The 16,526-nt window shown below is 43.6% G+C and overlaps 1 protein-coding gene across 1 annotated transcript; it reads left to right on the forward strand.

Moving 5' to 3' along the window:
• The first annotated feature begins 1,019 nt into the window (after positions 1–1,019).
• LOC149171544 (early light-induced protein 1, chloroplastic-like) lies at positions 1,020–1,887 on the forward strand. Its single transcript, XM_089427494.1, has 3 exons — positions 1,020–1,245; positions 1,357–1,395; positions 1,478–1,887. The coding sequence occupies exons 1-3, from the start codon at positions 1,129–1,131 to the stop codon at positions 1,823–1,825; spliced, it is 504 nt and encodes a 167-aa protein (XP_089283620.1). The 5' UTR covers positions 1,020–1,128; the 3' UTR covers positions 1,826–1,887.
• Positions 1,888–16,526: the final 14,639 nt, after the last annotated feature.

The following is a 16,526-nucleotide window of genomic DNA, read 5'->3' on the forward strand; positions in this document are numbered from 1 at the left end:
CATCTTAATTCCAAGCCAAATAGACCTACATACATCACTCATTAGGCCAATTCCCATCTTAATTCCAAGCCAAATAAGCCTACATACATCACTCATTAGGCCAATTCCTCCATCGTACCCTTCTCCATAATACACAACAAAATAAGTGAGAAAGAAATAAGATTTATAATGCTCATATATAAATTTATTATTACATAAACTTTGTAAAATTTTAAAAAAATATTCAAATATGTGAAAAATTGGATAATAAACTACATTTATTTGGATAATAAACTGCATTTATTTGCATTTATAAACCATAAGTAAAATTCTTTAAACTAACTAATTAATCTAATTATGGAAAATCCTTAATGTTTTTAAAACCTTTATTAACTAATTAAAATGCCCACTCCCTATGGACATTCAAAACCTACTCCCACCTGTTACAATAAGGCAACGCCTAGCCAGCCATCTATAGAGTATTTAATGCCGAAATATATGCACGCAACTTAGCCCGATAACACAGGAGCGCCCAAATATTATTTAATACCGAAATTGCCCTCCCGTGTTATCGCGTTAAGTTGCGTGCATATATTTTGGCATTAAATACTCTATAGATGGCTGGACAGACGAGGATAGAAATGGTTCAAAACGTGATTTACACGAAAAAAAAGGACAGACGAGGATAGAAATGGTTCAAAACGTGATTTACACGAAAAAAAGGACAGACGAGGATAGAAATGGTTCAAAACGTGATTTACACGAACTCCTAAATTCTAGCACGAAGTTGAGACTTACTACAGGTTGAATAATCTATGGTGATGGTGATGCCCTCTACTATTTCAAGTGCGGTGCGCCGGTTGTTCGAGGATCTACGTCTCAATTTTTATCCAACCACGTGGAAACATAGTCCGAGGAAGAGAAACCTCGACTTGGTTAAGCGTTTACCGTTCAATGAATGACGGTAGATTTTTCCGTATGGCCTTCACATCCTTATATATAACACAATAACCAGCCCTGGAGTCTCATAAGAGATCAATAATGGCTATTCTTCTTTAGTTATTTCATATGTTCATTATCTTCTTGTTCTCAAAGTCCATATAAATTAGATTCGTTCTCATACATAGTGTTCATTATTATATTGCGATCATGGCCGCTGTAAATGCATCAGTAATGGCGATGAATGGAGCATCGCTCCTGCAACGGAGGCCAGCGGAAAGGTCAACAACCAGCAGGCAGCTTCGAGTAAAATGCATGGCAGGGGGGGTTAGTAATTCTGCCGTTGTTTCCGTATCCACGAATAGAAGTTTTTATGTTATTCTATAAGGTTTTATGTTATTCTATATATAACTTAATTTGGGTCATGTGGATCCACAGCCGGAGTCAAGGCGATCACCTTCTACCCCTCCTGAGACGGTAAGCGATTATGCAAGCGCCAATTTTTACATTAACATGCACTGCACTGAACTGAGTTGAATTGATATAAATAATAATGCAGGTGAGCACAAACTTTAAGGACGTGTTTGCTTTCAGTGGGCCAGCCCCAGAAACCATAAATGGGAGACTCGCCATGCTCGGATTTGTCTCAGCTGTCGGGGTGGAGATAGCGAGCGGTAAGGACCTCGCCGCCCAACTGGCCAGCGGAGGAGTTCCACTGTTTATTGGAAGCGCGGTTCTCTTCACGCTTGCTTCTGTGATACCCATGTTCAAGGGAGTGTCCAAAGAGAGAAAATCACAGGAAATAATGTCTTCTGGGGCAGAGATGTTGAATGGGCGTTTTGCCATGATTGGCCTCGTTGCGCTGGCCTTGACTGAATACCTCAAGGGAGGTCCTCTCATCTCATGATCATCATCAGCTCTGTACCAAACTTCATACCCCTCTTAGTGTAGGTTGTAATCGAGCCCAACTTGTATTCACTCTGCTATCACGAGATGGCACTGTAACAAATTGTTTTGGCAGTTTATGATATGTTTGACAAGTTCATTCACAATCAATCATATAAATATATTTCTGATCAGTACATCTTTGGCAGAAACTCTGATTACAATTTGGCACGCTAATCTTGAACAGATATTAATTGACACCAACCATTACCACCAACCATTGCAGTTGTCTATAACGCGACTTTTTGAAAGCTTTTCCGGCGGGTTTTTCCTGTCGAAATCCGGCAGGAATTTATTGGAATCGCAAGTTTGATAGCTAGTTTCTGCACAATGAAAGCGTCCCAGGGGTTTTAGAGGGTGCTTAATCCAAATAGGCAGTTAAAAAACCATTTTAACTGCAAGAAATCAAGATTTAACCTCAATTTCTTCCGCCCGCGTCACCAGAATCTAACTTGGAAAGATAAAAACAAGCATAGCTATCAGTAACACACAAACTTTTATTCATTTAGTATTCGTAAATTTCTAAATTCCGTACTAACTAAATATTAATAATTATTCCAAAAGTGCAGCGAAGGAACTAAAATTTTTTAAATTGCAAAAATTGTATAAGGAATTTAGTAGTACATATATGCCATATGTTATATGTATTTACATATTTAAATTTAAATAGATATTATAAAAAATAATATTTTAGTTTTATAAATTTTTATTATACATTAATTTGTACATATCTATATATAATTATTTAATATATTTCTCTCTCTATATATAAATTATTTTTATAATGTAAATTAATTATATATATGAACATTAGTTTGATATATTTTTAACAAAATACTAAAATGAAAGAATAACCAATGTTAGAAACAATCATTTAAACTCAATTAAAATGAATGGATTAAAAAATCTATGGTTTATATTATATTATTAATTAATATTATTTTCTAAAAACTAAATAAAATCTATTTATAGTGTGTTTTAATTTATATATGAATGAAAAGTGGTGATATTTCAATTTCATATATAATCCCAATTAAAAAACAAATTTGATACATCATTCATAAAATACCCAAAGTAAAAGATAAAAGCATAGTGTGCAAAATTTAAGGAATAAAAAAAGCCATTAAATTACCCCTACCAAAAATTATTATTTTTAACTAGAATAGTACACATAAAAGAGAGTCAAATATGCTTAAAATCGCGGACCTCGGTTGAACAAATGTACTTGTATTAGTGCCTGTAGTTTTCTTGTCAAATGGCTAGGTATTTGTGTATAATTTTTTTTGTTTGTCAGGAGTTGTTGTACTCTTGGAAAATGGTAAGCTTTAGAGATCAGTTAGATGGCCACACAATTTAGTTATGGGCTTTTATGTTAGTCCCATAGGGATGCGCCGCAAGACTTGACAAGCCTCTTTTATGGTTATTTTTATCCCTGTAATCGATGGCTATGTTAGCAAGTCCGGGCAATGAAACTTGAGAATGATTTAGGTGAGAAAATGCCATTCAAAGAAAATATGAATTTATAGTTGGGCGGGACTCTCATGTTCTTGTTAGGGACATAATTCAAACTACTTTAATTCATTATAAATTGTTTTACATAGCTCAGATCCATTAAAATCAAGCGAGTGAAGGTCTTAGAGGCTTTAGAACCCTTGAGGCCACTCTGTTTCATCACGCATACGTTAGATTTTTTGCAATTACTTGTTGAAATTTTTTCCATTTGATGATGGTAAACATTATGGAGTTACAAGAGACTTAATTCAAGCTAATGAATGATAATTTTGGATTAAGTTAAGACCTAGTGCATTTGTGATTCCCATGCCTAGATAACTAACAGGTGCATTAAGCATTTGGATAATTAACAAAAACAAATTCATGCAGGCTGCTGGTGCATTTTCTTGTGATTTCCATCTCTATTGTTTATGATTCCCATCCCTCGATAAACAATTGGCAGTTTATGTATTACTCCCTCAATAAATAATAAATATGAGTTCCATCCATAACTCATGTTTTCGATATCCCATGCCTTAATATTCCTATCATTAGTGGTGCATTTGTAATTTCCATTTCTAGGTTTTACAACCTCCTTGCAACTGAATAGTTTTGTTACGTGGAAGGAAGCCTCATTTCGAAGACACTCAAGGTTAGAAAAAACAAATGAAGTTGTATAGGTTTAAAGAAAAATATGCTTTAATTCATAGGTCTAAAGAAAATAAATTGTTCCAAATTGTTGTGACCACTGAGGCCATACCCAAATTCATAACTATTAAATAGACATTGTTGTAGAGGTAAATCCTCTCTGCGGACAGAGACGATCCCTACTAGCCTAGACCGAGTCTAGCAATAATCACATAATGTTATCACGCAAGTTCTTAATTGCAAATAAAAAGTAGATGGTGAGAACCTACTTGGATTCCAACGCTAGTGTTCGTTGAAGAGATGTCGCCTTCATTCCTTTGCTTTGGCCGGTCACGATCCCCACGATCTCCGTGATTGGATACCTGCACATGCAAAGAGCAACACGAAAACAAGCATAAAATCTAGTAGATGCAATTATATATCGGTCAGAAAAGATATAACTCAACATCAAACATGGAACAATGAGAGTGGAACCATAATGATAGTCATCTATTATTAATAAATAACAGAGAAGAGTACAACCAAAGTTCTGACGTCGAATCCTTCTCAAGAGGGTCCAGCTAGCAAGTCTCTTAAGCATTCACCCTTGGAGGTAGATCTCCCAAGACAAAAAGTCTCTCTCACACAAGTTTACACAAGAAAGAAACACTTCACAACCTTCCTTAAGCTCTCTAGCAATCCCACACTTGTCACACCAACTACCTATCAAATTCACACAGCAGCAACACTCTAAGCACTATCAATTCCAAACTATCCAAACTAGCTGCTCATGGCAATGGTAGAGGCTTAAGTAGGAGAAGGAGTCTCCATGAATGGTGGGAGGATGAGCTTATCTCCAAGGAAGGTGGCTCAAATGACGAAACAGACATGCCAGAGAAGGGAGGGTGACATTTACAAATCCAACAACCCGGTCTGGAGTCATCTGGAAGGCCGGCTGTTAGAACAAACTCACCCAAACTGGATCAGCGCGGGTCCATAACTGCACTGGAGTGCTGACATCGCAGCTGAATAACGAAGAAGGTCATGTCAGCGCGAACATATATGAATAACAGATGCGCTGGCTCATGAAATTCGACCAGCGCGGAAAACTCATGTGCTTCCGCGCTGGCAGCGCATTCCGTCTGTTGTGGAGCGCCCGTCAGCGCGTTTATCTTGACAACAGTCACGTTGATAGCAAAACTTTGGCAAAGTGGGTCATTTGGCAACATTAGAGAGCATGAGCATGATCAACTTGGACTCATGACACAGTAGGAAGACTGACAGGAAGACAGTGACAAATTACTGTGTAACAGATGCCCCCTAAAGCATGAAGCCCGAGAGAGTGGGAGGGGTGAAATGCTTTACAAAACTGGCTGAACTGGAACACCACCAGGAAGAACCTGCACGTATGTACAACTGATATCTCGATTACATGTAGTCCAGGCAAGGGCGCAGCCATCCGAAAGACATACAAAGGAGGTCTGTGGTATGGACGCAGCCACCCAGCTAAAGAGACCATGATGATAATAAAGGTATGGTCGCAGCCATCCATGAAGACTCAGGTATGGGCGCAGCCATCCATCAACGAGTCATGTAATGATCATAACAATCCACAAAATCGCAACCTGGATTGCAATAGACAAAATCCAGGGTCTTGCACTCCATCTCGACCCGAACAAAGTACAAGGCCAAGCATGTGAATATAGGAGTTGAGGTTGAACATGCAAGAACATCGTCTGATTACCAGTCAATGATGAAAACTGTTAACAAACGCGAGAGGTACCACCAATAATGACAATGGTCCTCAAGGTACTATACGTACAATCTACGGTGTGTGAATCAATGAGCTGGCGTCGAACACCCGCAGAATCATTCGATCGGAGGCCAATGATGAAAACCTCACGTCGAACACGAAGAACCTGCCATTGAGGCATGCAGGCTCTAAGGCACCTAAAGGGAGTCTCTAAGTCACCTTCCTGGATAATGAGCTGAAGTCGACAGGAAGTGACCTTGATCGAAGGTGGGCCATAGTGTTTCCCACATCATCGACACAAGACAGGGAAGGATAAGATATTCTGTGTGAGGTATTAGAGGAGGGTTGTAATCTTGCAGAGGTCAACTTCTCTTGAACATATTGGCGGCAAACCAGTGGACTTGGCAGTATTGACATTCAAATGATCAAGGGTCACGGTGACAAGTCAATGAGCAGATGAGAAGTCAAACAGGGTAACCCAAACCCACGAAGCCCAGTGTAAAACAAGATGAGAGGTCCCCACCCCGACACAAATGCAGACTAGTGCCATGTTCAAGAGTGACATACTACCGACACGACAATGATTATGATTCCATTTTCCCCACCATTGTTGGCGAGTACCCCAGTTATTTTTAACAAGCTTGATGGGGATAGCATATGCTTGTGAGCGTCATTTTGACGGAGTCTGATGTCATTAAGTTTTAACGAGTCTGACAAAGGAAAAACTCGGCGTATTTTCCTGTTTAGAGAGTCTGAAAAGATAGCAGAAAAGAAAACTCCAGGGGGGTCCTTTTTCGTAAAGTTGTGTCTCTCGAGCTCGAAAAAGTATAAAACAATGCTCGAAAGAACTGCCCGACCAGTATGGTCAAGGAGTACTTTTCGAAAGTAGTGACTTTGACCCGGAAAAGTAAAAAAGCGGTTAGAAGCACGTCGTTTTGGAGCCAATAACGAGTTCGAAATGACAAACACCCGGCAATCTTTTTAGTTTACACGGTCGAAAAAAGAGCTTTAAAAGCGACCGCCTCTCATTCCTTTTAACGAGCCGAGAGGGGGGACTCGGCTATCTTTTCTTATTTTACGTCGAAAAAGAGCCTAAAGACGACGGTCTGGGACCAAGTGTGTATAGAACTGTCGTAATTCCACCGGCGTGAGAATCTGCACAAGAAACACCGCACGCGTAAATCTGTTTGAGATAATACGGACCACATGCATAAAAACATAGTAAAACTATATTGGCACCAAGCACATGGTAAAAAACATCACAAAAAACCCACTTTTATGAAAAATAATAGTTAATTATGCAATTTTACCATAAATAGGGGGGGTAAAAAAGTTTTTTACCATTGTTACCATTTGGAGCTGTGGAGGACGTTGTGGAGTTGCGAGGTTGACGAACCAAATTCCACTCCGTGCGCACACCAACCATCCTGCAGTCTATTCCAGGTAGGTTCACCTTCCTCTGCGCTCCATTTTGAAGTATTTTAGCTGCATTTTCACGGTGGGAAGTGCTGGTTTGGGTGAATTTTTTGAACTTCAATTCGCTCTCGGTCAGCGCGGATTTCCTTATCGGGTCCGCGCAGATCGAAAAATATTTACACAGACCACCCCCGTATCAGCGCAGAAGAGTGATGTACTTCCGCGCTGACCTAGGAAAAATATCAAAGGGCGCCATTATCAGCGCGATTGTTTTTAAAACAGTCGCGCTGACGCCGCGAAACAAGTTTTTAACAAATTGAATGTATAAAATTTCATGGACAGGGCCCTAATGAATTTTTGTGACTATGCAGGATAAAATGGCATTCGTTTGGCAGGAGCGAGCTCATGATAATGAGGATATAGCGGCATTTGCCGATGCTGGGTGCCGTAATGAAATGCGGGCGTGCGGGTTTCTCAAATTCTTCGTAACTCTGCGCCTGCGAGCACAACCCGACCTTCTCGAGTTCCTGATCAGAGCCTAGAATCCCACTGATGGGAAATTTGTGATTCGAGGCCGAGACATTGAGTTCGACTATACAGATATCTATTTTTTGACCGGGTTATCACGTCGAGGTGAGATGCCCATTCTGGAGGGGCAGCGACCAAGTGGTGAAACTCTAGATATGCTGATGGCCCAGGTGTGCCCACAGGCATGCAAGATGCGGAATGGGAAAGTAGCTATTCCTACGGTGGAGGACATCGTCCTTCGAACCATACTCTTCATGGTGACTCGGGCAGCGGGCTCCTTGGCCAATCACGAGGCTTCGAAGACCCATCTTCTATTGGCTCTCGAATGTTTAAATCCCACTATATTCAACTGGGCAGCAGCAGTAACAACCAGTATGAAGAGACAGCTAACCAACTGCCGACGTGGTGAGTCGAAGCAGTTTGGCTATGGGTCGATTTTAGTCCCGCTCATGCTGGAGCGGGTACCGGCATTACAGCTACAGGACATGGTCGTGGATCCACCAAGAGGCCCTCGAGAGACGAGGGCCAGTCGATGGGGCCATGTCATGCCACGAGGAGGTGGCGGCTGACCAGTGGCATGGGGAGTATACTTCCGAGAGTGGCTGGATCGGCAGACTATTTTTGTGGAGGAATGGCCATATGCTGGCATAGACTTCCGTGGAGACCCAGACATGCCGCTGCCTGCTGGAGAGCAGTGGGACGATGGTGGTAAGCCACTTGATCTCTTTTTGATTTTTTATTTTGTTAATGTTTTTGATTTTTCATGTACATGTCTTAACGATGAATGTTATGGTATGCAGATGTAGGACCGGCGAGACCCCTTGGTTTGGCCCCAGAGGCACGGAGGGATGCACAGGGCATCGGAGCTCTAGCCCTGGCTCCTTCGGGAGTCGATACGATGGAGACTGTGATACAGAACCTCGAGGGCTTACTGGCAGGGATTCCAGATTACCAGGGGATAGAGGAGGTCCCCATAGCATCTCAGATCCATACAGTGGGGGTAGAACCCAGGATGCACTGCCTTTTGAGGCGGGTGGCACGGGCGGCTGCAGATTATAGAGAGCATAACCCACCACAGTAGACATCTAGGTCTTTATTTCCTACTAATGGTTTTTTGAGAGACATGTGTCTTAGATGTACCGAGAACATAGGCCTTATCTAGACATATACACTTATTTTTTGAGCGCCTTGGTGCGCCATACGATATTTATATACATATTCCTATGGTTTATTATTGTGCTTTTATGTGTTTGCTTATATGATGTTTTGATTATAAATTACGTAAATGTCTATCTAATGCATGATTGGCCAATGCATCAGATAATGTGTTTAATCGTCATGGAATATGCTGATATGTGATAAAGTCAAAATTCCTTTCTAACAATTTAACACATAAGTACAACCTTAAAATGTGACGGTCTCTAACGGAGTATCGCCCATTGAGCTGATGGACAACAAGCTGAGAGTCTAGGTTAACAAGCAATGTACGGATACCGAGATTAATCGCCTCGGCTAATAATTCAATAACAGCGCTATATTCAGCAACATTGTTTGTAGTACAGCCTAAACAGACACCTTGAAGGTCTATCAACTCACCGTGAGGATCGTAGATCACCCACGCCACAGAGGACAAATTACAAGTGCTGCGGCAGGCACCATCAGCGAAACCAATGTAAGGTGCACCCGACATCTGCACAAGAAGCAAAAAGACACAATAAGGGGCAATCATGCTTTCACACCAAACCGAAAACATGAAAACTCACACACACACACACACACACATGCACAAATCGAAGCGCATTAAACTTGAGAATAAAGGGACGGGCATGCCCCCTAGCATGGTGTCTCAATTCGAGGTATATGCCCCCCAAGCTTCAGTCCATTGAAAATGGGGTTAAGGTTGACATCACTGTTATTGCGCTCGAATGGCATCATATCGCCCCAAGATTCCATCTGATGCATGGAAAGCGTTTTAATAGGGGTGAGATTCGGAGGTGGAAGTGGAAAGACACCCATTAGGGCGGGATCCTTAAAGAGTCTGGCTCCCACACTCTCGAATGATTTAGAGGTATGCTCCACGAATGGCACATTACCTTCAGAAGAGGAGGCGAAGAAGGAGAGCTGGTCCACCGTGACAATCTTCCCCTGATGAGGGAAACGAATGACACGGAAAAGGGAGGAGGCCACGGCTTGCATGGCGTATGTCCAGCTACGTCCAAGGAGGAGGTTATAGGTGAGATTAGCGTCGACGAATTCGACCTCCACTTCTACTGTCTTTCCTTCCAAGGAGATGGGCAAGCGTTGGAGGATACCGTAAGGACGAGACTCTCTTCCATCAAAGGCTTCTAACGTCGTAGGAGACTGGCTCAATGTAGGAGAACCAATAGCTTTCCAGCAAGCAACAGACATGATGCAAGTTGAGGCACCTTCATCAATGACTGTATGATGAATCGTTTTGCCATTGATGATGACTTGTATAAGGAAAGCGATTTGGTGGGGCAGTCTCGGCGTATAGCCCTTGAGATCAAAAGAAATCAGATCCGAGTCAGCCGGGTCTATGCCACCGATGGCCGATAGCAAGGACTTCCTCTGGGAGGGGCGGCTCTGGAGGACTTCTAGAGCGGACATAGCAGATGGAGCCTGAGCTAAGTCCTCAACGATGCTGTAGTGCTGGGCAGCACGAGCATTAGGGTTGTAAGAAGACTTCCGGAGTACACCTTTCGGAGGGGGTTGGATAATCGTTTCAGTGCTAGGTCTTTCGATGTGGAGAGGACCAGAACTGGACGGAGGAGCACTGGAGGGGACCTCCGGCTCTTTCCCAGCGGGAGATGGATATTCTTTTGCTCGAGTAGTGACATGGATGGGAATTGTCCCAGCCATAAATACTTGAGAGCCAAATGAAGAAGAGGGTTGCAATGGGTCTGCCACCATTTGAGTTTGTTGAGAAGGGAAAGGTTCTTTAAGCACAGCAGGAGTCCCAGGAGCACCTTTCAACAATCGACTAACTTCGGACCACCTGGGGCAATGTTTAGTGTAGTGATCCTCATCATAGATAAGACAAGGATACTTAGGTTTACGCTTGGCTCCTTCCTCGGGTGGAGGTTTAGGGGGGTCCTGTTTGGGCTGTTCGGATTTATTCTTGGCTTTCCCTTTCTTTTTCCCTTTCGAGGATTTATCCGCTGTGGTGGACTGAACGGCGTTAACCTCAGAGGTACTTCTAGAATTAGACTGACCCTGAGAAGTATTTCCATTAGAAGCATTTTGTTTTTGCTTCCCAGGGTTCACGGATGATTTCTTTGATGACGTGTTTACAGAGCCAATAACTCCGTCAACAAATGGTTTTGGCGGAGCTTTGGATGTTCCGGGTCTCGGGGCATCTGGCAAATAATCATATAAAGTACCCGACTGAGAGTATACTAAGTCGAGGTACTGAGCACGCGCGATAGCTTGCTCTTCAGTTACACAAGCTCCCATGGCGATGTCTCGCGCGATTGCAGGGACAAAGGAAGTCGTGAACCAATCGGTCAGGAGCTGATCAGGAATCCAAAATTTGATCAAGCGACGACGCCGTCTCCATTCATGTATATGATCGGATATATGCGTGGTCGTGTCCTGTTTGAGAGACGTAAGGAGATGTGTCCCTGTCTCATACCGAATGGGTAACTGAAAATGAGTTAGGAATGCCATAGCCAGCAAGTTGAAATCTTGAAATGTTTCGCGATTCAACTCAATATACCACTTAGCGATTGAGCCGGTGAGAGTCCTTTGGAAGAGGCGAAGCTGGATGGAGTCATCAAGCCACGAGTTCAATGAGAACCAAAGGTGATAGGTCATGAAGTGGGCTTGAGGATCTTCACCAGCTTTGCCATCGAATTTTGGGCAATCACCGGGTATTTTAGTTCGAACTGGTGGCCAATATGGATTATGAAGAATGGGATCATTCGTTAACTTGGACACATCTGGAAGTTCCAACGTCACTAAGAAGGGCAACTGAGGATTAAAGGACATTTGTGGCTGTGGAAGAGAGGTAGTACCAGGTTCCAACCAGGTGGTGGTTGCCCCCATGGACTTTGTCCGGATGGGCCCGGCCCGTAAGGGTTCTGCCCATAGGGATTTTTCCCATAGGGGTTCTGTCCATATGGATTCTGTCCATAAGGATTCTGTCCATAAGTGGACAGTTGACCCTGGGTCTGCCCTCTAGCACCCCATGGATTAGCAACTTGACCCGCAGGCGCAACGTACTGTTGCTGATAATTCTGGTAAGGAGTGACCTGTATTTGTTGATAATTTTGATAAGGGGTAAATTGAGTTTGCCCCTGGGGTTGCTGGTACCCATACGTTTGCTGAGCCCCATACTGAGCCTGATAAGAAGACTGCGCTTGGTAAGAAGGTTGGGGTCGTGGCCCACCTTGCATTTGATAACCAAGTTGAGTCTGGGTCCCAGAAGGATGTCCTTGAACAGGTTGAGCTTGGACCATCTGGCCGGAAGGTTGACCTGGTTGGGTTTGGGACAGACCTGTTTGCCCAGAAGGATGTGCTTGCTGGGTACCAGGTTGTCCATGGGCAACCAAGGGTTGTCCTTGCAGAACAGATGGTTGAGCGGGCTGGACGACTGGTTGACCGTGAGGTTGGCCAGCCTGTCCAGAGGGATGACTAAGCTGGGCAGTGGGTTGGCCGTGCTGTGTAGAAAGTTGGCCTGCTTGCCCAGAAGGATGACTAGGCTGGGCAGTGGGTTGGCCCTGCTGTATGTAAGGCTTCCCCCCTTGCCCAGAAGGATACCCATGTTGGACTGCCGGTTGACCTTGTGGGATATAAGCTTGTCCAGCTTGTCCAGAGGGATAACCTTGCTGGATACCAGGTTGGCCTTGTTGGATGTAAGGTTGTCCTGGTTGTCCAGACAGGTAACCTTGCTAGGTACCAGGTTGCCCCGGATAACCAGAAGGTTGAGTCAGATAAGTAAAAGATGGACCGCTAGCGGCCAAAGGTTGTCCTTGATAGGGTTGTCCTTGTAGGCCCCCAGGTTGTCCTGGGTAAGACTGGCCATAATATTGCTACCCCTGGGGGGTTTTCACATAAGATGGCTGGCCTTGGTTAGGTGGTCCCTGAAGCTGTGCAGGCATTGCTTGGCCTCCATGGAAAGAGGTGGTACCAGGGTTCCAAGCAATGGATAATGGTACCGAAACCTCAACAACAGGTTGAGTAGGCAAGGGTTGAGAGAGTTGAAGGTATTGACCAGTAGAATCGTAATAAAAGAATGGACCTTGCGCATTCGGATCCTGAACAACTTGCCCAGAGGCATCATACGGCCCCCCTCCTGGGACGGGACCAAAAGAGGGTGGAGCACTTTGTGCAGGGTGGACAACTTTAGGTGAGAGTGCTGGCTGGCCGTTACTCACTTGGCCGTGAGGGGGACTAGCACTAGTGTTCAAGGCTGAAGACGCTGTAACGGCACTAACAACCGGAGTTGAATGCACTACACAGACAATCGGATTCATCGGAACTGAAGTGACAGGTGTAGTGTGGACTTGTGAAACAAAAGATCCCGTGGTGGGAGTGATATGGGGATCCCACATGGTCAAAGCAGGGGTCCTGGCACTTACCCTATCCCTCAATGACTGATAGCATGGGGGGAGCGGAGAAGTAGCTGGGATGGGAGTGTCGATATTTGACAACACAGGTGTCTCACTCACTCTAGGAGATGTCTCATCCATGTGAGAGGTAGACATTGGAGACGAAACACCAGGGGGGGTAAAAGGAATATCGTCCTCGTCAGGCTCCCAGATGGGGTTCCAATGAATTTCGTAACCTTCGTCGTCCGGAGCGCGAGAGTTGATCAGTTGGATACTCGGGATAATAGGAAGAGTATCACTTACAACCGGTACCTCAGGAGCAGTGGAGGACGAAGACCCTTGCTCACTTGGAACAGGAGTCGACGGTTCAGCCCTGATGACAAACTTCGAACAAAACCTAAGGGAATCTAACGATAAAGGACCCTACTCAAACTAACGCACACAAGATCTAACCAGGTAATGTTTATCGTGGCCAAATGAATTTTAAGATGCAAGGACACAACTTGACCTTTTCATGTTTTAAGAGTCGAGAAAAGGACAAAAAGGTGACTCTAGTCGCCTTCGAATGTTTTGTGAGCCCGAAGTGACAAACTGCTCAAGTGAGCCTTTTCTTTTAAGGAGTCTGAAAAGGATCAAAAGTGACTACTCTGGAGAGACTAGGCAAAGGGTTTACCAAACAAATCCGTAAAACTGCATATACACCTCGGCAATCATATGAAAACCAAGGACTTCCCGTACGGCAGTCAATCTTCCCGAATGCTGTGTTCGGTGCGTTACGGCTTGTAAGGCGGCAGACACGACTTCCTGCGGATAAAGGATGATAACCTAGTGGGGTCTCCCCTATATACGCGACGGTATGTGGGAGCTCAAATCCGTGCTAGACCACTATCGAGTCACAAAAGGAGGAATCACCCAACCGTAGTGTGAAACAACAGTGACTAGGTTTAACGACGCCGGAGCACGTCTCTAGCCTAGACCTCTAATCAGTGAGCGTTATGTTCCAATGCATTTTTAAGTTCATTCAGTTCATTTTATGGTTGATCTTTAGTTAAGTTTCAATTTCCAGGTCCTACCGTATGTAATCTCTCACAATTTCCTGAATGCAAACTATATGCCAAAGAATATCATTTCGTTCGATGAATACTAACTACGAGAGAGTTAAGGATTTTTCAAACAAAATGACCACAAACAAACAAGAACTACTCTAATGCAGCTAATGACAAATAAACGAAACTTTTCTTTGTTTTAAATCGCTTAATCAATGAAAAGCTTCTAATTTCAATTAACTAATTCAACGCAAAAGAGATTGTTCTTTTTCTTTTCAATGGCAAAGTGCACTAAACAAAATTTTGAGAAATAATAACAAACAAATGTGAAAAGAACCGGTTGACCCCAAACAACTGTAATCCGTGTCCGGGTAGTGAGAAGTAATCGAAACAATGCGAAGACTGGTTCAATAACGATCACCTAAACAACCAAGCAAAGCAAGCAAAGAGGAAGGTCTTCGCAAAACCAAAAGGCAAGCAGTAAACGAATCTTTGTGAGCGAGTAACGAAACAAAACCAATCCAACGAAATCGGGATGATAACACCAGGTCACAAGACACAAAAACAAGATCCGCCCAACAAGACTTCCCAAGAAAGTGCTTCAATCTTCAGACAATAGAAATCAAGTCATAAACCAAGTGAAAAGAGCAGGGGATAGCCAAACCAACAGGCTCAGGAGGCAGAATTGAAGAAATTCAATTCTACAGGTATCAGCGCGGGAGATACACAGCAACAAAGCGCTGATCAAGAACCACGCGTAGCAACAAAGCGCTGTGAGCGCGGAAGTACACGGCTTAACCGCGATGGTTCAATTTTCAGAACCGTCGCGACTGTTCAATGTATAAACGCGATGAACACGAAGTCAAAGAAACAGCTATGCGATGTCAGCGCGACTGTTTTATTATAAACCGCGTTGAAGCTAAAAAACAGGCACAATCAAGCCAAACGCTCCCAAACCAAGGTAATCACTCTTTAGACAATCAAGGCACCTCGCAGACTGAACCAGGAAATCCAAAAACAGAGAACTAATCCCCGATCTTTGAAAAGAGAGCAAAAATCAAACTCAAGGACAAAACATGAACACAAAAAGACAAAAGCCAGCTCCAAGCTGTTCAGTTTGTAAACCAAATCGGAGATGGACTGAAGTGGCTTTGATCTACTTCGCTAATGCAGAGAAATAGCGTTTCGAAGGCTACCTGGCCGTGCTTCAGGCTCCGTCCAAAGTTTACAAATCAAACAACAAGGTAAAGAAACTCCCCAGCGGAGTCGCCAAATTGTTGTAGAGGTAAATCCTCTCTGCGGACAGAGACGATCCCTACTAGCCCAAACCGAGTCTAGCAACAATCACATAATGCTATCACGCAAGTTCCTAATTGCAAATAAAAAGTAGATGGTGAGAACCTACTTGGATTCCAACGCTAGTGTTCATCGAGGAGATGTCGCCTTCATTCCTTTGCTTTGGCCGGTCACGATCCCCACGATCTCCGTGATTGGATACCTGCACATGCAAAGAGCAACACAAAAACAAGCATAAAATCTAGTAGATGCAATTATATATCGGTCAGAAAAGATATAACTCAACATCAAACATGGAACAATGAGAGTGGAACCATAATGATAGTCATCTATTATTAATAAATAACAGAGAAGAGTACAACCAAAGTTCTGACGTCGAATCCTTCTCAAGAGGGTCCAGCCATCAAGTCTCTTAAGCATTCACCCTTGGAGGTAGATCTCCCAAGACAAAAACTCTCTCTCACACAAGTTTACACAAGAAAGAAACACTTCACAACCTTCCTTAAGCTCTCTAGCAATCCCACACTTGTCACACCAACTACCTATCAAATTCACACAGCAGCAACACTCTAAGCACTATCAATTCCAAACTATCCAAACTAGCTGCTCATGGCAATGGTAGAGGCTTAAGTAGGAGAAGGAGTCTCCATGAATGGTGGGAGGATGAGCTTATCTCCAAGGAAGGTGGCTCAAATGACGAAACAGACATGCCAGAGAAGGGAGGGCGACATTTACAAAGCCAACAACCCGGTCTGGAGTCATCTGGAAGGTCGGCTGTTAGAACAAACTCGCCCAAACTGGATCAGCGCGGGTCCATAAATGCACTGGAGCGCTGACATCACAGCTGAATAACGAAGAAGGTCATGTCAGCACGAACAGATATGAATAACAGACGCGCTGGCTCATGAAATTCGACCAGTGCGGGAAACTCGTGTG

The sequence above is a fragment of the Pinus tabuliformis genome, chromosome 4_2 (assembly GCF_031772625.1).
Source record: "Pinus tabuliformis cultivar Carrire ecotype Pingquan chromosome 4_2, CPIR1, whole genome shotgun sequence".
Taxonomy (NCBI): domain Eukaryota; kingdom Viridiplantae; phylum Streptophyta; class Pinopsida; order Pinales; family Pinaceae; genus Pinus; species Pinus tabuliformis.

Coding starts and splice junctions, on each gene's coding strand:
- LOC149171544 (XM_089427494.1), top strand. CDS start 1,129: ATGGCCGCTGTAAATGCATCAGTAATGGCGATGAATGGAGCATCGCTC. Junction 1,246..1,356: donor TAAAATGCATGGCAGGGGGG/GTTAGTAATTCT, acceptor GTGGATCCACAG/CCGGAGTCAAGGCGATCACC. Junction 1,396..1,477: donor CTTCTACCCCTCCTGAGACG/GTAAGCGATTAT, acceptor ATAATAATGCAG/GTGAGCACAAACTTTAAGGA.